Below are 23,518 nucleotides of genomic sequence, written 5' to 3' on the forward strand. Positions count from 1 at the left end.
AATCTACTTTTGGATATTTATCTGAAGAAAACACACACTAACTCAAAAACGTATCTGCACTCCCACTTTCATTGCAGCATTACCTACAATAGCCAAGGTACGGAAACCTAAGTGTCCATCAGTAAATGGAAAGATAAAATGTGGTACATATACACAACAGAATATTATCCAGCCTTTAAAAAAAAAAAGGGGGCTTCCCTGGTGGTGCAGTGGTTGAGAGTCTGCCTGCCAATGCAGGGGACACGGGTTCGAGCCCTGGTCTGGGAGGATCCCACATGCCGCGGAGCAACTAGGCCCGTGAGCCACAACTACTGAGCCTGCGCGTCTGGAGCCTGTGCTCCCAACAAGAGAGGCCGCGACAGTGAGAGGCCCGCGCATCGCGATGAAGAGTGGCCCCTGGCTCGCCACAACTAGAGAAAGCCCTCGCACAGAAACAAAGACCCAACACAGCCAAAAATAAATAAATAAATTCAAATAACCTTTAAAAAAAAAAAAAAAAGGAAATCCTGCCATTTGTGCCATGGATGGACCTTGAGGGCATTGTATTAGGCACACTAAGCAAGACGCAGAAAGAGCAGTACTGCACGATCTCACTTATAATATGGAATCTAAAACAACAACAACAACAAAAACCAAGCTCAGAGATAGAGAACAGATTGATGGTTGCCAGAAGCAGGAAGAGGAGGGGGCCGGAAGGGACAATACACAAGTGAAGGGGGTTAAAAGGTACAAACTTGCAGGTATAAAATGTGCCATGTAGATGTAATGTACAGCACGGTGACTATGCTAATAATATATACTGGGTATTTGAAAGTTGCCAAGAGATCTTAAAAGTTCTCACGACAACAACAACAAAAAAGCGTGTAACTATGTATGGTGGCGGACGCTAACTAGACCAAAAAAAGAAAGAAATGGCAAAATAAATTATGGCATATCAAAAAAACCAAACAAACCTGGGAGTTCCCTGTTGGCCTAGTGGTTAGGATTCCAGGCTTTCGCTGCTGTGGCCCGGGTTCAATCTCTGGTCAGGGAACTGAGATCCTGCAAGCCACGTGGCTAGCCAAAAAACAAAAAAACCAAACTCAGGCCCAGAGAAGTCAGGAGCCTCACCCAAGGCCACACAGCTTGCAGGTGGCCCGCCAGGAGAGATCCAGCCTACTGAATTCCAGCACCCCTCTCTTACCTACTTTGCTCTAAGTCTCAGTGAGAATCCACCTCCCGGAATCCAAATGCCATCAGTCTCCCCACACTGCCTGGTCCTTCCTGGACATTCACTGCCAGTAGCTCTCTTCTCCTAAACTCAACCCTGTGTCACCCCCATTTACAGATTAGGAAACTGAGGCGTGGCAAGTTTTGGTGAATCCAGCCAGTCTGATGTAAACCCACGACTGTTGCGCACACATTAGCTGCTAGGGAACAGCTGCGGACTTTCCCAAGCACCTCCACACACTGGATCTTGTTGAATTCTCACCAGTGCTGGCAAGAAGCGGGCTGGACCCTCCCCACCGAGCAGCTGCAGAACCTGAGCACAGAGGTGAATGCCCTGCCCAGGAGCCCAAGGGGCAGATGCAGGTCAGAAACCCAGGTCTGTCAGATTCCAAAGCCTGTCCTTGCCCCGCATGAGGGCAGGATGGGGGTGACAGGCCACCCAGTACAGAAGCCCACAGATATCCTAACATACCACGGCTTTATTATTTCAATAAACTCCAAAAGCACATTTCCTGGATCTGCACGCTGAGGCAGAAGCCAGAGGCAGCGAGGCAGGGCAGCTGGGGTCCTTCCGTCCAGAGCGCGTGGGAGGCTCAAGGAGGTGGAGGTGGGGTGACAACGGCATTCCTGAGGCGGGAGGCGCAGCTCACTTGAGGCGGTAGAGGACCTTACGCTGCATGCGATGCTGGATCTCGCCCCGCCGCAGCATGAGCTGCAGGACCTTGTGGATGGCGTGCTCCGGGTATTTCTGTAGGACACGGGGTCAGATGAGGGGCGTGCCTCCCACGGAACCCCAGACACCCCTCCCTCCAGAAGCCCAGGTGCCCCGTGCTCATGGGGAACTCTCCAGCCTTCACATCCTACTTCTTTGCATCCTAAGACAGGCTCACACTTCCTGAGCGCCTACCACGTGCCAGGCCCTGTTCTAAGTCTTCACATACTTGAACTCGTTCTATCCCATAACATCCTTACACAGCTGGTACTGTGATCATCACCTTTCTACAGAGGAGGAAACTGAGGCACGGAGAAGCTAAGTCACTCACTCCAAGTCACACAGCAATTAAGTAGCAGAGCTGAGACCTCAGTTGAGCCCATCTGACTCTAGAACCCAAGCTCCTGACACTCCTAAACCCCTCTAAGTGTCCGTCTGCTAATCTCTCAAACGGGCGTGGTACCACCTACTGCATAAAACTGCTCTAAGGATCAAGAGGAGATGACGTACATGAAAGGGAGCTGAGCCCAGAAACTGGGATTGTCCCTATGATTTCAAAGACGGTGACAAGTTCCGCAAGCTTCTAGAAGGCCCATCCCTTCTGTATGGGGTCAAGAGCACTGTCCCCGGTGAGCTGGGTGGCTCACCCTCCTGGCTCTGCCCCTCCCTTCCCCCCACACAAAGGCCAGGCGATGCGGGGAAGGGAGAGGTGGAGGGCTGGGGAAGCCTGGGAGACTCCAGCAGGACCTCAGCCACCTCTCCCCTCCCCCTAATGTGACAGAGAAAGTCACAAGGCGAGGCACACTGGGGACAGGCCTGGGCCGAGGCACAGCTGCCCCTTCCCCATCCTGGGCCTGTCTGCTGAGCAACAGGACGCGGTGTTAGGTGGGTGGGAACCAGGCCACAGGGAGCCCGCAGGACTCCCACCGGGCCCCCGGGAAGGCCCACCTGCTTGGTGAAGTCCTGGACGATGCTGTGCTCCGACACCTGCGATCCAATGGCGAAGCGGCGCTTGAGCTGCTTCTCGATGCGGCTCAGCAACTCCTGGTCCTCCTGGCTGGTGAAGCCCTCCACCCCTGTGGGTGTGAGGAGGGAGACGGGTGGGTGGGGACCTCAGTCTGCCCACAGTGGGTAAGAGGGAGCCAGGCCCGGAAGAGAAAATGAGAGGAAGAGCGTGCCCTGGTTACAACCAGGGCCTGACCGAGGAGATAACCGACACAGACCCAGAGTCAGGGACGGGGCAGACGTGTGGGGAAGGATGCTGCAGGCAGAGGGCACAGCAGGTGCAAAGGCCCGGAGGTGGGAAAAATGCCCATCTCGATCAAAACCCGGTCAGGGGGCCAGGGACGTGGCCAGAGCGGGGGCAGGTCCTGTGGGCCCTGGAGGCCATGGCACAGGTTTTTCTTTGATTCTGGTGAGCGGAGCGGCCACTAGAGGGCTCTGAGGAGGGCCACGAGCTGACGACAGCACCTGGCCCCCAGGCAGCTGCACAGGCAGCAGGAAGACTTCCTGGAGGAATCTATCTCAGACGGAGAGCTGGAGGGGACCCCGCAGTGACCCAGAAGGGCGCGCAGGCTGCCCCGGAGGCCACATCTGTGAGGCGCCCCGAGCAGCCCAGGCAAGCAGGCTCGTAATTTCCAACTATTGCCCCAGGATGGATCTCCCCTGCTGACCCAGGCCTGCAGAGAGGGTGGGACCGTGGTGGGGGAGCCACTGAGAGGGACGTCAAGGATCCAAGTTGAAATGAGTCTGCAAGGCAAACTCTTACCCAGCCTGCAAAGCCCAGCTCCAGTTTCACTGCCAGGAAGGCCCTCCAGGGCAGAGACTGAGTCATCTTCACCAAGGGGACGGCGGGGCGCTCAGACCCCACCCACCTCCCCGGCTCCAGCCACACTGGCCCTTGAACACGCCGAGCCTGCTGTCCCTGCGGTCTTGCCACTCAGCCCTCACTCTACGTGTGGTGCCCAACCCCACACTCCAGGGAGCCATGTGTCCTCACTCACGCCAGTCCCTGCTTCCTGCCACCTCCTCAGAGCCCATCCTGGGCCACCCGAGGGGCAGGGGATCCCTCCCCAACATTCCTGACCTGCTGGACTTCTCCCCTCCGCGCTCTTTACCCCCGAGCTTGATTTGTTTGCCTCTTTGCAGTGTCTCCCCCGTGGAGAAAGGGGGCCTCACAAGGCGCGGACTTAAGAGATCTGCTCACTCCTAGACTCCCAGCACCTAGAACAGCCCAGCAAATTCTAAGCACTAAGTTCCTGCTGGGGAAGGAATGAATTCGTCCCAGGGGAGCCTGGCACAGAATCAGTGCTCCGGAAGGTGCTCAGAGGCTGAGCCCGAAGCAGGCAGCAGGACTTGCGGCAGCCTGAACCCCGCTGGCCTCGGGGTCAAGAGACCTGCATTCTAGCTGGGCGAACGGTGACCTTGGGCACTGTGAAAAGGCCTCTTTGGGTGTCAGTTTTCCCATGTCTAGGAGGTGACATGCCTGGAAGTGCCCAGCCTGGCTTCTGGGGGTTTTGAGGGCAGCTGTAAGTGAAACGGAGGAAGAGCTCTGGAAGCACTCAAATGGTTATGGCTCAAAAACAGGGGTGCAAGCAGACTTCCCTGGAGGTCCAGTGGTTAAGTCTCCATGTTTCCACTGCAGGGGGTGCAGGTTCGATCCCTGGTCAGGGAAATTCCACATGCTGCGTGGTACAGCCAAAAAAAAAAAAAAAAAAAACGGGTGCCAACTACCATTCTTAATGGATGATAAAATTGTGAATTATAATAATGAACTGGGTCAAAAGAATTGTGCTCCAGAGTCTGGAGAGAGGCTGTTCTTCCCATCTTGGGGGAAAATGGCTGGTGGGGGCTGGGGACAGGAGAGGGGCTTATTCCCAGGAGGAAGCGCAGAGAAGCAAATGCAGAGACGCAACAAGCACAGCAGGTGTCCAGCATGAGCCCTGCCCACGGAGCCCACAGGCCACCCGAGCCTGTGTCTCTGCATCTGCTCACCTGACAGGGTGCCAGACAAGGCGGCGTCCAGCGTGGACACCTGGAAGAGCCTCAGAGCCTCCTCCACGTCCGCCTCCGTGGCGAAGGGCTGCAGCTTCATCTTGCTGAGGGCCTCAGCAATGCGCACGATGGCCTCCAGCTGCCTGTGTGGGAGCGATGGGAGGCCAGGGCGGACTCAGCCCATCTTCTCTCCCCATCCCACCCTGACCTCCAGGAGGTGCCTATCCCAGGCAGTTAAGACTACAGGGGAGATTGCTGGCCGTCCCCGTGATCCATCTCTCTCAGTAACAGAACCCCAACTTCTATTCTAGCACGTGGCGCACACCTAAAAGACATTTCCCAGACTTTCTTGCATCTAGGTGTGTCTGTGTGACTAAGATGTGGCCAGTAAGCTGTAAGTCCAAATATTTTACGGGAACTTCAGGAAGTGTCCTTAAAAGATGGACCTTTCTTTTTCTTCCTCTCCAGCCACCTGGAATGTGGAGGTGATGGCTGGAGTTCCAGCAGCCATCTTGGATGATGAGGATAAGGGTGAATCTGAAGGAGCCCAGCTTGCTGATGACTGAGGAGCCATCACATAGGTAGGGTTACCTACCCTCAAATGTTTTTACAGAAGAGGGAAATAAACTCCCAATTTACTTAAGCTACTTCATGTGGGTTTTCTATTACATACAGCCAAATCCACTTCTAACTAATCAGTGCTGGAAGCAAGATTCAAACGAGATAGGTTCAAGCTCTTAGTCACTCTACTGTATAAACTCACAAGAGTGACAAGAGCTAACAGCTGAGAAAACTGAGGTCCAGAAAAGGAAAGCAATTTCCCTGCAGTCACACAGTGGGCTGGAGGCTAGGACCAGGTCTCCTGACTCCCAGCCTGGACCCTCCTTCACCCTCAGGCTTCCCAGCGATGGGGGAAGCTAGACCGAATTCAGAAGAAAGGGTTCCAGGTTTTCTCAACAGTAAACAAACCAAGAGATACAGGTAATCAGGGAGGCCACTGTTTTCACTCCCAAAGGAGTGCTCCCCGCCCAGCAGCCCTGACCATGGCCTGCACCACGCAGTCAGCAACAGCCCCGGCCCCAGACTTGCTGGGCACATCGTGCCTTGTAAACCGAGGCCATATGCCCAGCCCGGCACTGGTCCACCCGCCTGCTCACCGCACGGTGATGGGGATGCTCGAGCGGCGGTCACTGTCCCTTTCGTGCTGACGGGCCCCGCTCCGCATGATGATGTACCGGTTCTTCAGCTTCTCTGCAGCCCCTGCCGACAGCCGAGGGCCACACTTCCTGCAGGATGGGGAGTGGCTGCCATGAGGCCAGGAAGAAATCTTGGGGTACCCACCCCATCCCCGGCCCTCTGCTGGCTTGCAGACATATGCTTTCCGGGCCCACCAGACGGTGGCCTCACAGCAGTCCTCCCCCCAACACACCGAGGGGCAAGATGCACAATGACACCCACAAGAGGCTCACAGAGATCCCTGTCCAGGGCAGGGAGCACGCCAGACTGGGGGTGGGGGAGGGTAGCAGCAGGGGTGTCTGCTCAGGATCTACCCCCACCCTATCCCCACCAGCCCGCGGCCCCGCCCCAGCCAACTGAACTGTCACTGATTTAAGGGAAGCCTTAGATCACCTAATCCAATCCTCATTCTGAGGATGAGGTGAGCAAGGCCAGAGGCAGGGAGGAAACTCCCCATAGGCCACGTGGGACCCGGCATCGAGGGGGGACTAGAACCTGGGGCTCTCACACTCACACCCAAGGGCCCAAGCCTCTGAGGACAGGGCCACGAAGAGCTCAGGCATGACAAAGACCCAGGTACCAGTGGGCACCGCACCACCCATCACCCAGGAGGAAGCGGTGAGTAGGGACCCACCTGAATGCAGCACTTCACCTCCCATTAGAAAGGCACTCAAAGATCCCTCCACCCTTGGGTTTTAGTTCCAATAAGAGCCAGCTCAGGTGTGTGTCCAGAATCTTGGTACAGGGGCTAAAAACACAGCCTTTGGAGCCAGGTACCTGGGTTCAAGTCCTGGCTCCACTACCTCCTGTCTGTGACCCTGGACAAGTTAACCTTTCTTTGCCTCGGCTTCCCCATCTGTAAAATGGAATAATAATATGCCAACCTCATAGGTCTGGGGAGAGGGATGGTGTTCACCTATACATTAAACTCCCAGGATAACATCTGGCACAGAATAATTACTATGTGTATGACTATTGTCACTGGCCATCTATGAGAATAACAACACTTAAGGTTGCAGCTGGCATTTACTGAGTGTTTACCTGGTGCAGGGCTGTGCCACTCACTCATCATTTTGTGTGATCCTTACAAAAACCCTAGGACACAACCACCCAGGGAAAGCGAGGCTCAACTGACTTGCCCAAGGTCACACAGTGGGGGCAGGAGTTACCCAGAGCCCACGTCCACAATGCCTCCCTGCATGCCAGAGTCAAGGGGGTCTTCGAGACCATCTAAATTCTTTTTATTTTTTTGGCCTCACCGTGCAGCATGCAGGATCTTAGTTTCCCGACCAGGGATTGAACCCATGCCCCCTGCATTGGGAGCGTGGAGTCTTAACCATTAGACCACCAGAGAAGTACAGAGACCATCTAAATTCTCCACCTTGGCTTCGGAGATGGAGAAACTGAGGCCAAGAGCCTCAGCGACTGAGCGACTGTGCGGGGTCTGGAAGGAGCAGAGCTAAAGTCCTCAGGGCCTGATCTCAGGCCTCCTGAATGGGGCTCTCTCCCACCCCAGGGGAGCCGGGCAGCCCCGCCCCCGTGGGGCCTGCATCCAGGACTCACGCGCGGCAGTAGGCGATGAACTTCTTTAGCTTGGTCAGGTCAATCTCGCCCTCCACGGCCTGGGTCTGTGTCAGCGCGCTCACGTGCAGAGTGATGACGTGTTTGGCCAGCATCTGGGAGGCGGAGGGGACACGGGGTCAGCCCGCAAGGCTTCCCAAGCCAGGTCCCAGCACAGAGGTGGAGCAGGCAGGGAGGGAAGAGCTGCCAGGGCTAGAACTGGTGGAGAGGAGGAGGCCCTCTCTTTTCCTGGGGGTTGTCAGCTGGTAAGACAACATCCCAGAGCTGCCAGGCCCTTCTCTGCCACCACGAGGGGTGCAGCGGCCTGAGAACAAGCCTCCAATAAGGGAGGCCAGGCCGAGCGGCAGACACAGCGGCGCCCAGACGAGCCTCGCACCTCCAGGCTTGTCCATTACGTAAGCGCTGGAGTTCCCTTCAGAAGCTGACTGACCGGAACTGGGGATCTAGTACTTGCATCCAAAGGTCAACTCCCTCATTTCACACAGAAGGGACCAACACCCAGGGAATGACTGACCCCAAATCTCACGGCACATCGAGCATAGGAGAGGTAGGACCGGGACGCCCAGTGCAGCGCTCTTGGAATCCACAACCCCACCTCCTCGGTGGCCCACTCATGGGCCCATCTGGTGGCCAGGACTTCGGGGGTCAAGCCCCTTGGCTGCCCACCCTCGCCCCCCCGACCCCCAGAACCGCGGGCCTGGCTGGAGTCCAGCCCCCCACGCACCATATCCCTCTCCTCGTTGTGCTCGTCCTTGACGATGAAGATCATGTCGAAACGGGACAGGATGGTGGGCATGAAGTCGATGTTGTCCTCCCCCTTCGTCTCGTCCCAGCGGCCAAACACCGAGTTGGCAGCAGCCAGGACGGAGCAGCGGGAGTTGAGGGTGGTGGTGATGCCGGCCTGACAGGGAAGCGTGGGGGGCAGCAGAGGACAGGGAGATGAGAACGCGGGGTCACGGCCCTCTCAGGTGTGCACACCCCTGACTACACGCACGCACGCACGCACACACAGAATTCCAGGACCACTGCTGCGGCCGACAGAGGCCGGGCCGCTCAGGGCAGCCTGAGGACGCGCCCGGAACAGCTCTGCCAAGCTGGACCAGGGACGATGCTCACCTTGGCGATGGAGATGGTCTGCTGCTCCATGGCCTCGTGGATGGCCACGCGGTCGTCTTCGCGCATCTGTGTAGGAGAGAGAAACGTCCACCAGACCCAGGTGAGGGGCCGGGGCACGGTGGCAGCAGGAAACCCTACAGGAGCTACCATTCCCAAGTCCCGACCTTGTGCCAGGCCGATGGCAGGAACCGGGTCACCTCTAGTCACGGGGACAGTGTGTGGGCTTGGCTCTCCTCTCCCCATTCTCAGGTGCAGAGACTGAGGCTCGGAGAGGTTTAGCTACTTCCCGACAGTAACGGGAGGTCTCCACGTCAAAGGTGGTTTCTGCCGTCCGAGCACAGAAGGCCACACCCCCAGCCCACGGCCAGCAGGCGCCACCACCTCACCCTGCCAGGCTCACCTTGTCAAACTCATCGATACAGACGACCCCACCATCTGCCAGGACCATGGCCCCGCCCTCCATGATGAAGTTCCGGGACGAGGGGTCCCTCATCACCGAGGCTGTCAGGCCGGCCGCGCTGCTGCCTTTCCCAGACGTGTACACCTGGGGGAGGGAGGCGGGAGGGTCAGGGCCCATCATGGCTCCACGCTGACCCAGTAAGTCAAGGGGCACCGGGAGCTAGGGCTCAACCAAGGTCACACATCACAGCTGGCTGCAGAGCACAGACAATCTCAGTGTTCCTCCTGATGGGGGGGCCACCCCAGCCCCGGCCTGGCGGTTCTCCCACAGGGGAGCGTTCACATCCATCGCTCACCTGAACCCCACGACTGTCCCATGAAGCAGCCCCCAGGGGCCCGGCTCACGGAGGAGCAAACTGAGGCCGAGAGGAGAGCAGTGACACCGTTCCAGGGGGCCTCAGGGCTGGGTCGACTCCTGACTCCCAGGAAAGGCATCCCCACCCTCAGTCCCTTGTCATCTATTGCTATCGATGTCAAGACTTAGCGGATGGATAAACTGAGACTCAGAGAGATTGGGTGACTTGCTCAAGGCCCACAGCTAATTACCAGCCAGGCTGAGACCAAACAAACCCCATCCAGTCCAGCACTCCACCCGTTGCCCCAAACCTACACACGCCGTCAGTCCCCTTCCTCCTCTATCCTCTGCGGCCCCGCCCGCAGCCTTCCTCTCCACGGCGCAGCTAAGGCGGACAGAGGTCACCCTGGGCACTCACCCCGATGGGAGAGCACTTCTCCACAAACTTCAGCAGCTGGGACTTGGCCGTCCCCGGGTCCCCCAGCATCAGCAGGTTGATGTCTCCTCGGCGAGTGAGGCCGTCGGGGAGCCTGGGGGAGGATGGGCAGGCGGGCCAGGGGAGCAAGGCAAGAAATCCAGGGCTGGTTGGTCACAGCGGTCTGGCTGTCGGCCCCCCGACCTGTCATGAGCCTCAGAGCAGGCGGGGAGGCGGCGGCTCTGGCCTGAGAGCCACGTTCATGGCCAGCTGTGTCCCCTAGCCTCATCCGTGGTGACTTGCCTCCAAGGGAAGGGAGGGTCAGAGGAAATGGCACTTAGAGCTGGGCTCGGGCACACACAGTCGGCATCTGATGAACACCCCCCCCCCCCAGCTGGAAAGGAGAGAGAGGGAGCCACCAGCGGGCTGCACGCGGTACTGTGGAGCGGACACCGCGAGGGCAGGCTCCGGGCCCCAGCGCGTGTGCCTGTGAGCAAGTCCCTTTAGCTCTCTATGCCTCAACTTCCTCATCTGTGAAATGGGTTCGATTGTAGCTTTCTCACAGGGCTAATCTGGGGACTGACTGGGTTGGAAACACATAAAAGCACTCAGAAGAACGTCTGGCACGTGGTAAGAACTCGGTAACTGGCAGCTGCTAATAATATTATTACTTCCTCTACCTCTACTATTTTATTTTAAAAGGACACGACATCCCGAGTATGAGGCTTTCACCCGTCTTATTCATGTGGAGACTTGGGTTCAGAGAGGTGGTGTCTCTTGCCCAAGGTCGCAAGGTAAATAAGCAGCTATCAGAGATGTCACCCGGGACTCAGACTTCAAGCCCAGAGCTCTCCCCTGCATTGGCCAGGCTCCTCACACCTGCCAAGTCCCCAGCCTAGCCAGGGCCGGGCAACTGCTCCGGAGGAAGGGTGTGGGCCAGCCCCCAGCCGGCTGGCAGCAAGCCTGGGAGGCGGGGAGGGTGCCTGAGAGGAGCAGGCGGGGCTGAGGGTCCTGGGCAAATGAAAAGAGCATTCAAGTCCTGACCATCCGGCAGCTGCCCTCCTGCGGGCAAGTCACTCGTTCCCCTCCCCGGACCTGGGGGGCCTGGACACCCACCTCTTTCGGGAACCCCCGAAGAGCAGGCAGGCGATGGCCTTCTTCATGTCTGTGCCCCCGAAGATGGAGGGGGCGATGCTCTTGGAGATGACCTCGTAGACGTTGGGGAGGGCGGCCAGGCGCCGGAACTCCTCCTCCTCCTGCGGGGTCACGGCCCCAGCAAAGCTGCGGCCTGGGCGGGCAGAGAAGGGGGGTGCGTGAGCGCCCTGAGATCCTGCGGCCTGTGGCCCACCACCCTGGGCCGGCCCAGGGCCTCCCAGAGGGCAGGGCCCTCAGAGCCGGGCAGCACAAGCGTCAGTCTGAGCAAAGACAGAACCCCAGGTCTCCGCACCAGGCGTGCGCCTGTGTGTTCCAGGGTCCAGTGAGCAAGCGGAAGAGTGTGGAGGGCGGGGGGATGATCTGGGGAGGGCCAGGTGACAGGGGCCCTCAGGGACACCTTCCATCTTGCCGACGGGGGTGACATGGTGTCTCTGGTTAGAACGGCACCGCTCACCCGGCTGCCGTGTGGGACAGAGCACAGGGGCAAAGGTGGAGACAGGGAGACCGGGACAAGGCCCACCAACAGCCCAGGGGAGGGACGACCGGGGTTCGGCCCAAAGCACACTCACTGGAGCCATCTGTGTCCACCTGGATGCCCAGGACCCGGATGTAGGCGCTCCGGATGCCCACGCCCACCCTGTCGCGGCCCCTGCTGGCGGTCAGGCCAAACTTCTTGATGGAGTAGATGCCCATGATGGTGACCCTGTTCCCAGGGACGACCTTGTCACACAGGTACCTGAGAGGAGGATGGGGAGGAAGAAGGTGAGAGGCTGATGGGGGCAGGGAGCCCCCGGCTCCCCCGACCCCATCACGCTCGCCACCCGTCCACCTCGGCATCTCTACACGAGGCCCCACGGGCTGGCTCCAGCCCCCGCACCCCCCAGGGCCCCCTCCCTCTCACCACAACCCAGCCCATGCTTGGACGGCCCAGCTGCTGGGAGGAGGACAGGCCTCGGTCATGGGGGTGGCCTGACCCCTCCACGGGCCTCAAGAGCTCGTCCGTTATGCAGGCTGGAGTTGGGGGGCGCCCACCCCAGCCCCTCAGGTGCCCCACCTCCATCTCATCTGCTGTCAGACGCGTTGCAGGGCCCCCCTTGGCCATCTCGGGGGAAGCCTTCCTCCTCACGCCCTCCCAGCCTCCCTGCAAGGGCCATGCCCCGCTTCTGCCTCTTTTACGGCTCCACGAGCTCAGTCAAGTCATTTTGCCTCTGGATTTTAATTTCCTCTTTAAAAAGAAAAAAGACGTTGAGGGACATCCCTGGTGGTCCGGTGGTTAAGAATCCGCCTTCCAACGCAGGGGACACGGGTTCGATCCCTGGTCGGGGAACTAAGATCCCACATGCCACGGGGCAACTAAGCCCGCGCGCCACAACGACTGAGCTCGCACGCCACAACCAGACAGAAGCCTGAGAGCCGCAACAAAAGATCCCGCACGTCGCAACAAAGATCCTGCGTTGCCGCAACTAAGACCCAGCACAGCTAAATAAATAAATATTTTTTAAAAATACATATATACATATATATATATATATACATATATGTATATATGTATAGAGAGAGAGAGAGAGAAACAGGGAAGTCTCTGAACCCCTCCAGCCTGTGCAGCACAGAAAGGACACTGCGGCATGTATCCGTACTCTGCTGCTTAGAAGCTGTGTGACCTCTCTGAGCCTGGGAGGGGATGATAAAGTGATCTGATCTGCTGGGTTACTGTGGGATCAAGTGAGCTACAAGACCCAAAAGTGCTTTATCCACCAGAGAGTCACATCCCCTAAGGGACCCTCACTGTCGTTGTTAACGTCCTATGACTCCCCTCTTCCCAGACCCCACTTCCTCAGCTTTGAATAATCTAATCACAGACCATCTGAATAATCTAATAAATACTGAATATTTAATCTGTGTTAAGGAATTGTGCTAGAGACACAGTGTAGAGGACAAATGTATGGACACCAAGTGGGGGAAAAGGGGGGTGGGATGAATTGGGAGATTGGGATTGACACATACACACTAATATGTATGAAATAGATAACTTAACGAGAACCTGCTGTATAGCCCAGGGAACTCCACTTCTCTATACAGTAGAAACTAACACAACATGGTAAAACAACTATTATCTCAACTAAAAAAAAAAAAAGAAAGAAAAAGGAACCGTGCTACACACTCAACATGAATTTTCCAATTTAAACCTCCCAGAAGCCTGATGAGATTAAGGCCTGTCACTGTCCCCATTCTCCTGGTAAGGAGACTGAGGCTCAGAGAGCCCATGTAACTTGCTCAAGAGCCTGACCTCTACACCTTCCACAGCCACTAAGGAAGCTACTGACCTACGGACCCCCTCCTCCGAGAAACGTGCAGCACAGACCATCTGCACGCGACGTCAGGGTGTGGGAGCCCAGGTGAAGAAGCTACTGACCTACGGACCCCCTCCTCCGAGAAACGTGCAGCACAGTCCACACCTCCACACCTTCCTCCCAGGTCACCAGGAGGGCACCGGGCTGGCCCAGCACCCTCTCCCCCTTTCCAATCACCCAGCAACATCCAAGGAAGAATCTTAACAGAAAGCCTGGGGTGGGCGTCAGGCTGGAAAGAGGCTCCCCCAGCTACTGGCTGTCCAGCTCTGGGCCTCCCAGTTCTAAGAGGGCTGCGGAGACCCTGCAGGAAGAACGCAGGCTGGCAGCCCAGCGCCTCCACTCACTGAGCCGGTCACACACCCTCGTCTGCAAAGAGGGGTGGACCCGCCCCTGCAGACCACGGGGAGGCGAGATGAGAGGAAGCACGGGGGCAGCACCAGGCACGGAGCAAGTGTGCTGTAACCAGCCATCCCCCCCCCGCACCCCGCCGCACTCAGCCGGCCCCTCGCGGCACCCGACTCAGGGGCACGGCCAGGGAGCCGGCTCACCTGTCGCAGTAGAGCTGCATGTGTCTGGGCATCTCGCCATGGGGCACCGCATCCGGCAGCTCCTGCAGCTTCAGGGTCTGGAAGTCCACGCACTTGCACTTGTCTGGCATGATGAAGTACGGATCCAGCGGGCACTTGGGGCGCCCGGCCTGATCCCTGTCGGTGGGGAGGGGAAGGGTCACCAGAGCTGCCCCCAGAGCCCCAAGGCCAGGAGTCGGCGACAGGACTGGCCAGCAACAAGCCAGGGGTCTCCAGGACCCCGGGAGAAGGCCCTGAAGGAGGGCAGCTCAGCGGGGGATACCCGCAGGGCTAGGAGTGGGGAGACCTGCTCTGAGCCTGGCTCCCCCATTAACCTGCTGCGAGGCAGACAAGTCACGCTCCCAGCCAGCCCTCCCTAGGGGGTCTCAGTGTCCCCACCAGTGAAGAGGGGTCAAACTGCCAGTGACCTTTCCAGCCCCCCACTCAGATCCCAGGATCTGCCAGTGACCTTTCCAGCCCCCCACTCAGATCCCAGGCTCTGCCAGTGAGGGTCTGGGTGCCTCGAGACCCCGCTCCGGGTTCCAGGCGTCCACGCACCTCGACATAATGAAACCACTATCCCACTATTACAGCAGCGTTACTGCAAAGCACTGACTTTGCGCCAGGCACTATTCGATGCACCGGGGACACAGCCGTGAACAAAAAGTCCCTGCTCTTCTGGAGCTCAAGTTCGGTCATGGGAGGCCAAGAACGCCAACTGGCAGATAACCACACACCAGGACAACAGAGGTACCATCAAGGAGGTGGGTCTGCAAGAGGGACACGCGCCCCAAGCCTAAGGGGGAGGGGCGGGGAGGCACCCCTGTGAGGTGACACTGGAGGAGAAAGCTGAAGGAAGCAGCGAGGTCACAGACTTTGGAGGTCAGAAGAAAGAAAGTTCCGGGCAGAGGAGCAGCAAGTCCAAAGGCCCTGCGACAGGAGCGCGCTCAGCATGTTCCAGGAACGGCAGGGAGGCAGGGAGGCTGGGCCGAGAGAGGAGGGGGGACAGGAGGCCACAGGGAGCCAGGAGCAGACCGAGGAGGCCCATGCAGGCTGAGATGGGACTTGTCTTTGGGAGAGGCGGAAAAGGCTGAATCGCCTGCAGTGTAAAGGGTCACCTGGCTGCCAGGGGGTGGAGAGACTGGGGGACGAGGGTGGGCGGCCGCAGGGGGCACCAGGGCACCACGCCGGGTGAGGGATGACAACAGCGTGGAGCAAGGAGACGTGCCAAAGGGGGCGAGAGAAGACCCGATTCTCCACGTACAAACTTAAGGGCAGAGCAGAAGGGCTTCCCGATTGTTTGGATACAAGATAGGAAAAAACACCACGAGACCAAGGATTTGGACCCGAACACCTGAAAAGATGGCCTTCTCATTTGGGGTAGGGGTCGTGCTGCAGGAGGGCAGATCTTGGGATGTGACGGAATCTGCCACACAGGGTGTGAGGCTTGTGCAAATCTGCGATGCCCAGTAGACACCCACGCGAGACTGTCCAGCGGGCAGCTGCATGTGAGGCTGGGGTTCAGTGGAAACACACATTTGCGTGTCCTCTGCACACAGATGGTATTCAAAGCCAGAGACAGGCAAGGGGATTAAGTATAGAGAAGAGAAGGGTGGCTGAGGCCTGAGGTCAGGAAGCTGAGGGGAACCAGCAGCCAGAGAGGGTAGGGGCCCCTGAGATCAGGGGTCAGCAATGGTTTTCTGTAAGGAGCCAGAGACAAATATTTTCAGTTTTGTGGGCCATGAGGCCACACATTCTGCCTCTGAAGCGCAAATGCAGCCATAGGCAATGTGTAAACGAAGGAGCCTGGCATGTTCCTGGGCCTTCCCTCCAGACCTGCCCCAGCGAGCCAAGGTTTGCTGTAGAAGACTCCAGGTGGGCTCCCAACCCTGGCTCCCGGCACAGGTTGCCTGGGCGCCCTGGAGGGACAGAACTCACCACTGCAGAGGGACGCCACCGCCCCAGGGCATCAGGTCTGCCCCAGGCCCACAGGGCACACCGCTGCCCCAGCCCCTCCCTGCTGCAGGTGGTGCAGGCCGGGTCCTCCTCCTTCACATCTCCGCTCAGATGTCACCCTGTCACCCCCACCGTGCCGCAGGGCCATGCAGAGCCCACTCACGTGTTGCACTTCCTGGGCAGGGCGTAGCCCTCCAGGCCGGGGCGCATGGCGACGTTGGTGAGGGTGTTGCGGCAGCTGCGGCACTGGACGGAGATGCGGGTGGCCTTAGCACGGACCCCAGAGGCGGAGATGATGATGCCGGGGATCTTCACCAGGTGCGACATCGTGTCCGACTGCAACAGAGCCACGGGGAGGGCGGCTGGTTAAAGGGAGCCAGGAACACCTGAGATCACGTAGGAGAATGTTTTTCTAATGTGTACTGAAGTATTCAGGGATACAGGACCATGTCTGTAACTTACTTTAAAATACTTTAGCAGAGGGCTTCACTAGTGGCGTAGTGCTTAGGAATCTGCCTGCCAATGCAGGGGACACGGGTTCGAGCCCTGGTCCGGGAAGATCCCACATGCCGCAGAGCAACTAAGCCCCGTGGCACCACAACTACTGAAGCCCACGCACCTAGAGCCCGTGCTCCGCAACAAGGGAAGCCACCGCGATGGGAAGCCCGTGCACCGCAACGAAGAGTAGCCCCCGCTCGCCGCACGTAGAGAAAGCCCGCGCACAGCAACGAAGACCCAATGCAGCCAAAAATAAATAAATACATAAATAAATTTATTTTAAAAATAAATAAAATAAAATACTTTAGCAGAAAAAAGAAGAAAGCAAATAAGGCAAAATGTTAACAGCCATTATTAAATCCAGGCGGAGGTAGATGGGGTTCATTACACTATTCTCACTACTTTTGTGTGTGTGATTTTTTTTATAATAAAAAGCAAAAAACAAGAAAAGTTCCTTTCATCATCATCTCTTCTTCCCTCTCCCAGGAGCTTTTCTGGGACACACATGCAGGCTACAGGTTCATGCTGAGGCCCCCTCAAAGCCCAGAAGGTGGGGAGGGGAGCAGAAGGGGAAAGGTTCGGGAAGGAGGCTGCCCCCCCGAATAAGTGAGACCAGAGGCACGTGTTGCTGCCACGGCCCAGGGGACCTCAGAACTGCTGAAACCCCCCGCCAGAGCTTGTCTTCTGGAAAACTATCTACAAGCTGCAGGAAGCCTAGCCCTCCAGGATCCCACGGTTGGAAAGGACTGAGGCTGCCTCAGCCCGTAAGCTACCCCGACAAGCGATCCTTCTAGAGAGGACCCCTCCTCTACCACAGGACACCCGTCACCCGAGGCAGGCCGGTCACTGGGTTTTCCAGTGGGTCTGAGAATAGGAAGCTTGTCCCACGTGGGGCTGAGCTTTGCTTCTCTGAGGAAACAGCTGCCCCGCAAAACAAGTCCAATGCCGCCTCCGCAGACAGGCAAATGCGTGATGCTCGGGTGAGTTCCACACACGGTCCCAGGTCCCCTCCCTGGTGCTGGGCACAGAGGCGAAGGCGACACGCTCCACAGCCTCGAGAGCCCACAGCCCAGCCCTGCTTCTGGAACAGAACTGCCATTGTGCTAATCAAGGAGGATTTGGCAGGGACCCCAGCCCAGCTGCAGGACACGGGGATTCCAGCAAAGGCCAGGGCGTGGCCTTCTGGTGAGTAACACGGAGGAGGTGACACTACCTGGGCCCACGGTTCAAAGGCACAGCCACACGCATCCTTTCATTTGCTTCTCACAACAGCCTTGTGACAGAAGAACCAACGTCAGGCCCCCACTTCCTCCTCAGGAAGCTCTCCTGTCCCACCCCAGCCTGTGGTATAAATTCTCCTTTCACACGGCAGCCCAAGGGAACCTTTAAAGATAGAATCGGCCCATCCTCCTACCTAACCTTCAATTCAAGCTGCTTTCCACAGCAGCCAAGGCCCTGGCCACCTGGCCTCTCTATCCGCTCCCTCCCTGCCTCTCCCCCCACCCTCACTCCCTGAGGTCCAGCCACACTGGCTTCTTTCTGTCCCTTGAAACCTGTCGCTGTCCCCACCCCAATGCCTTTGCACCTGCTTCTCCAGAAGCCTGGAACGCTCCTCCCTCAGGCTGTCACAGGGCTGCGTATCCCTCAGGTTTTCGCACCAACATCACTTCCTCAGAGGGCCTTCTCCAATCACCTCCCGGACCCCCGGCCACTGTCACATTGCCTGTTTCCTTTGCTTCATGACTCGTATCACAGGACCTGAAATCCGCTCACTGCTCCTTGTCTGTTTCTCCCACTGTAAGCTCCATGGAACCAGGTCCTGTCTGTCTACAGTGAGGGTCCCCCAGCACCCGGCGAGGGGCAGTCACTCGATAAGTGCTCATTGAATAAAACCAATAAAGACTGGATGGCAGACTGGCTCTGCCAAACTCTCCCTCGGCCTTATCGCTCTCCAGCCATGCTGGCTGTCCTTCCCTCGGCCCGGCACACACCCTGCCCCACTCGCCTCGCAGGCTTTGTACCAGCTGTGCCCTCCCTGCCCCCCCGAACATTCTCTCCCAGCTGTGTGCATGCTGCCTGTTCTCACCCTCAGATCCCCACTCAGACGTGCCCTCCTCAAAGCAGCCTTCTCAATGTTTTCCAGAGGGGCCCCCGCGTTTTCTCATCACCCTCTTGGTTTCTCCCATCGCTCTTACGGTCACCTACAGTTATCATGGGTGATGTTCACCGGCTTATCCAGTCTCCCTGGGGACAGCAGCTTGTCCTGAGTTCACCACTGTTTCTCCAGGACCCAACTCATGCCTTGCCCACAGGAGGAACTCGGCAAACATTTGTCCAACGAGCTAAGTTTTCAGGGGCGCAAACAGGCTCAGAAAGGTCGAGTGAGTTGCTCAGGGTCACACAGCTGGCACCCAGGTCTCTCTCCAAAGCCCCTCCTCACATGCAGCCGCCACCGCCACCCTTCAACTGGCCTGAGTGGACCCACCTTCAGGCTACGGATGCTGGACGGGCTGGCATCCGACTTGAGCATGACTTGGATGTCCTGGAGCACCTCGTCGCCGGCAGGCCGGGGCCGGGTCACCTCATCGGCCACCTCCTTGGCAGCTTCCTCCAGCTGGAGAGGAGGAGGGGGACAGGCTGTGAGTGAGCAGAGCGGGGCCAGCCCTGGGGGTTTGTGGGGGGCGGGGAGGTCCCACTCACCAGCTGCAAATGCTCAGCCGGCTGCTTGTACAAGTAGTCGGCCAGGTCCTCGTCGAAGCTGGCAAGGTCCTCCACCTCCACCTCGATCCAGTACTCCCCCAGGTTATAATGCCGCTTGAGTTCATCCCTGGGGTGGGGGTGGGGGTGGGGAAGGGCGCGGAGAAGAGGAGACAACGCTGGCTGAGGTGCGCCCGCACCCTGAGTCTCCCACACCACTGCCCCGCCACCCCGCTTCCCAAACACACCTAGTTCCAGGTGGTTCTGTTATTTAACCCTGCAGAGGCCCCCCCACTGCTGAAAGGCATCCTCCAAAGAAAGCTCCGCGGAAGGGGCCCAAGCAGTAATCAAAGGACAGTTCAACGCTCACAGACAGGGTTCTGTGCACAGGTGTCTGGAAGACTCTCACTGCAAACCAGTCCTTTCACTGGACTCCTTGGAGCCTTTAACCCTCTCTCAGATGCTAACAAGGCACCCGGCTAGAACCTGGAGATTGAAGGCAGCAGAGACCATGCCTGCCTTGTCAACCACCAGACTCTTTTTACAGAGCATCCTGTGGGACTATTATCCCAAAAACACATTCGGGGGCCACTGACCTCCTCGGCCTCATCCCTGTCTGCCTTATGTCCGGAGCCACATACAACAGCCAGCCTGGCCCCGAGAGCCCCTTGCTGTAACACGCCACCCCATACCCTGCCCAGGCATGCAACTGCTCCTATCCGAAATGCCTTCCGTGCTTGACGCTCTCCCCTCAGCTCAAGGTCACCTCGGCTCCCCTGGAAGCCTCCCTAACTCCCCTTGTACATTCCTCCTTTGAGGTAATTATCACTCTGTAACTTATTTGTAGGTCCCTATGCCTCATTCCCACTGATTTAGAAGCTCCTTGAGAGCAAGTAGTGTGAATCTTTTCATCTTTGCATCTCAGAGGCCAGCATATAGATGGTCAATGTCGGCTGGTGCATGAATAAATGGAGGCTGGAGTGGCTGTGCCGTTTTACTGATGAAGAAACTGAGGCCCAGAGAGACTGTCACTTGGAAGTCACTAAGCTAATAATCAATCAGGCCCAAGCCTGGACCTGCAAACTCATGTTCTCTGCATTTTAACAGCCTATGAGGATCTGGTGCGATGGCACCAATGTACAATCACTAGGAACAGGGGCCTTGCCCAGCTCATTCAGTGCTGCAGCCCAGCACCTGGAACAGTGCCTGCCATGCAGCAGGTGCTCAGTCAATTGGAGTTGATTGAGTGGAATGAAGAATGAATAAATGAGTGAAATAAAACATAACTACCATTTTCACCTTTTGCACCGAGAACTTGATTTCAAGGTATCGCAGACGTTACATGGAAGGACGGTAAAAAATACACGAATAGGAACAAATCCTGGACGAAGAACCCAGGTGACTCACTCAATCGTTAACTTCAGATGTGAAACATACAAAGCCATGGCCACGGGGGTGCGGGGCCCCAGTGAGTGGACGAAGCACCGCTGGGACCGCGCCTTCCCTCCTGCACCCCTCCGGCCCGCACCTGTACTTGAAGGTGAAGCCCGTGCGGTCCGTGCCCACTCGGTACTGCCGCAGGAACTCCTTGAAGCGCCTCTGCAGCTGCGACTTGCGGGCCTGCCCCTCATCGGCCGCGTTGTCGCCCCCGAAGCTGTCGCTGTAGAAAATGCCGGGGTCGTCGAAGCCCGACATGACTGCACCTGGCGTGGGAACAAGTAGCTGGAGCAGATTCGGGGGAGGGGGTGATAGGGGCGCGCGGCGTCCCCTCCCATACCTGGGTCCTCGGCTCCGAATGCGGGGCGGGCGTGAGCCCGGTTCCGCCTCCCGGACCCCTACCCCAGTTCTCCCAGGAGAAACCCCTGCCCAGACCTACTGCGCCCCAAATGCAGATGCCTGCCGACCCCAGGGCCCGGCTCCGCGGTGCCCACTCCCCAGCCCCGCTGGCCTCACCTGTCCCTTCCCGCGCTCCCTGGAACCAAAGAGACAAGAGGCCCCACGGTCCGCTGCCGCCTTTCGCGGGAAAAACCAGACGCAGCGTTTGGACGCCGCGGCCGCTGCGCCCTCATTGGTTCGCCGGGACCCCGCGGCCAGTGATTGGACCGTGCTGCGCCTGCGAGTCCCGCCCCCCACGAGTGGGCCGCCGAAGAGGATTGGCGGCGGGGCGCATGACGTCAAGCCTCCTGGCCTCCTTCCGGGCTCCATTTTGCGTGCTGGACAATTTGGCGCGAAACTGACCCGGAAGTAGCGGCGGGGCGGGGCGCAAAGATGGCGGAGGGGCGGGCCGAGGGGGCGGGCCGAGGGGGCGGGCCGAGGGGGCGGGCCGAGGGGGCGGGCCGAGGGGGCGGGCCGAGGGGGCGGGCCGAGGGCCGGCGCGGGCGTGCGAGGGCTCTTCTGTGTACTCTTTAAGCCTTTTTCAAAGTCTCAGGAGGAAACGACCCCTTTCAGAGCCACAGGGCGGAAGAAGCTATAGGTCCCTGAGAAGGACGCCGTTGCCGGGTGTGAGCCTGCTTCCCCCTAGCGGCTGGAGGGGGCGCTGCCTGCCTGCGCTCCCAGCTCTCACCCTAAACACGCTTCCAAAAGTCGGGGATTAATCAGAAAGAAGCCACCTCTGGTCTCGTTAACGCCTCTAGGACCAAACTCAAACTTGGGACTCGAGGGATGTTTTCTTAGACCCAATTGGTGATTTTTTCTTCTTTTTTTAGTTGTATAAGAATTTTCATTATTTGGCAATGCTTAAAATTTGTGAAAATTCATGACCAGATTCCCAGCCTAACTTGAAAAACGGGAAGATCTGGCAAAACTTGACGGATTCTCAAGCGGCAATAAGGACTGCATAATCTCCCCTCCCTTCTTTTCCATTCTCACTGGCAACATGAACTGTTTTTTCTGTTTATTATTTATTTGGTTGCGCTGGGTCTTAGTTGCGGCAGGCTGGCTCCTTAGCTGCAGCACGTGGGCTCCTTAGTTGTGGCATGCAAACTCAGTTGCTGCATACATGTGGGATCTAGTTCACTGACGAGGGATTTGAATCCGGGCCCCCTGCATTGGGAGCGCAGAGTCTTAACCACTGTGCTACCAGGAAGTCCCGCAACATGAACTATTGGAAAGGACTTTTTATTCCATAGGCTACACTGGCACATACTTACGGCGAGTGTTTAAAATATGAGTCTGTTTATAGGGTTTCAAAATTAGATCAAATGAATCTGAACCTTCAGGGAGGTCCGTCTGCATGGAGACATAGCTTTAACTCATTCTATTTAACAGTTCTTTAATTTTCCACCGTGTGAATAGAATACAAATTATTCAGCCATTTTCCTGTTAGTAGAATTGAAGATGTTTCTCTCTCCTCTCCGTCTCTTCCTTCATCACTACAAACGGTATCAATGCCCTTGTCCCAAAAAACTGGAAACAGGGCCCAGGGTGGGAAGAGCTAAGTCGCTGTTTTGAATGCCTACCCTTGGCATACATATCTCATAAACAGTGGCTCCTGGACCTGGTTGCACCTTGGAATCTCCCAGGAAGCTTTTTTTTTTAAAATAAATTTATTTATTTTTGGTTGCGTTGGGCCTTCGGTGCTGTACACGGGCTTTCTCTAGTTACGGCGAGCGGGGGCTACTCTTCGTTGCGGTGGACAGGCTTCTCATTGTGGTGGCTTCTCTTGTGGAGCACGGGCTCTAGGCGCGCGGGCTTCAGTAGTTGTGGCTCACAGGCTCGAGAGAGCAGGCTCAGCAGTTGTGGCGCACGGACTTAGTTGCTCCGCGGCATGTGGGATCTTCCCCGACCAGGGCTCAAACCCGTGTCCCCTGCATTGGCAGGCAGATTCTTAACCACTGCGCCGAAGCTTTCCATAAACAGTGATTCCGGAGTCCTGTCCCAGATCTCCAGAATCAGAACCTCTCCGGGTGGGGCCCAGGATACGCGGGTGTTCTGATGCCACCATCCACAGACTGGGGTTTGGAGGCCACTGGACCCTCCTACCAGCTGTAGGAGGCAGGTTTATTGTTAGTTTCAAGGAGACTTGAAGTGACTTAACCAAGGTTCCAGACTTGGTTACAAAGCCAGAACTAGGGAGAGGTCTCCTGGCGCCCAGTCCTCACGCACAAAGGAGTCGTATAAGGAAAAGCCTCGTCCCCTGCTTTGCTAAATACACCTCCAGCCAAGGGCTTTCACTCTCCCAGATTGGAAGGCTGCATTTCTACCATTTCAGTGGCTTTCGGGACTTCGGAGAGTGGAAAAGACTTGGGTTTAGAACTCGCCAGACCTGGTTTAAATCCT

General features: G+C 57.4%; 1 protein-coding gene across 1 annotated transcript; it reads right to left on the reverse strand.

The window, feature by feature from the left end:
* Positions 1 to 1,670: 1,670 nt before the first annotated feature.
* MCM5 (minichromosome maintenance complex component 5) lies at positions 1,671 to 21,337 on the reverse strand. The gene is made up of 17 exons (XM_082421663.1): positions 21,194 to 21,337; positions 20,769 to 20,943; positions 19,244 to 19,370; positions 19,029 to 19,157; positions 16,209 to 16,381; positions 14,072 to 14,227; positions 11,742 to 11,908; positions 11,134 to 11,305; positions 10,021 to 10,132; positions 9,249 to 9,392; positions 8,849 to 8,914; positions 8,457 to 8,633; positions 7,715 to 7,827; positions 6,073 to 6,201; positions 4,916 to 5,058; positions 2,870 to 2,997; positions 1,671 to 1,957 (listed from the first exon to the last, which is right to left on the reverse strand). Exons 2-17 carry the CDS (start codon positions 20,933 to 20,935, stop codon positions 1,856 to 1,858), a joined length of 2,205 nt encoding a protein of 734 aa, XP_082277789.1. The 5' UTR covers positions 20,936 to 20,943; positions 21,194 to 21,337; the 3' UTR covers positions 1,671 to 1,855.
* Positions 21,338 to 23,518: the final 2,181 nt, after the last annotated feature.

Source organism: Balaenoptera physalus, assembly GCF_965194825.1.
Source record: "Balaenoptera physalus genome assembly, chromosome: 13".
NCBI lineage: Eukaryota > Metazoa > Chordata > Mammalia > Artiodactyla > Balaenopteridae > Balaenoptera > Balaenoptera physalus.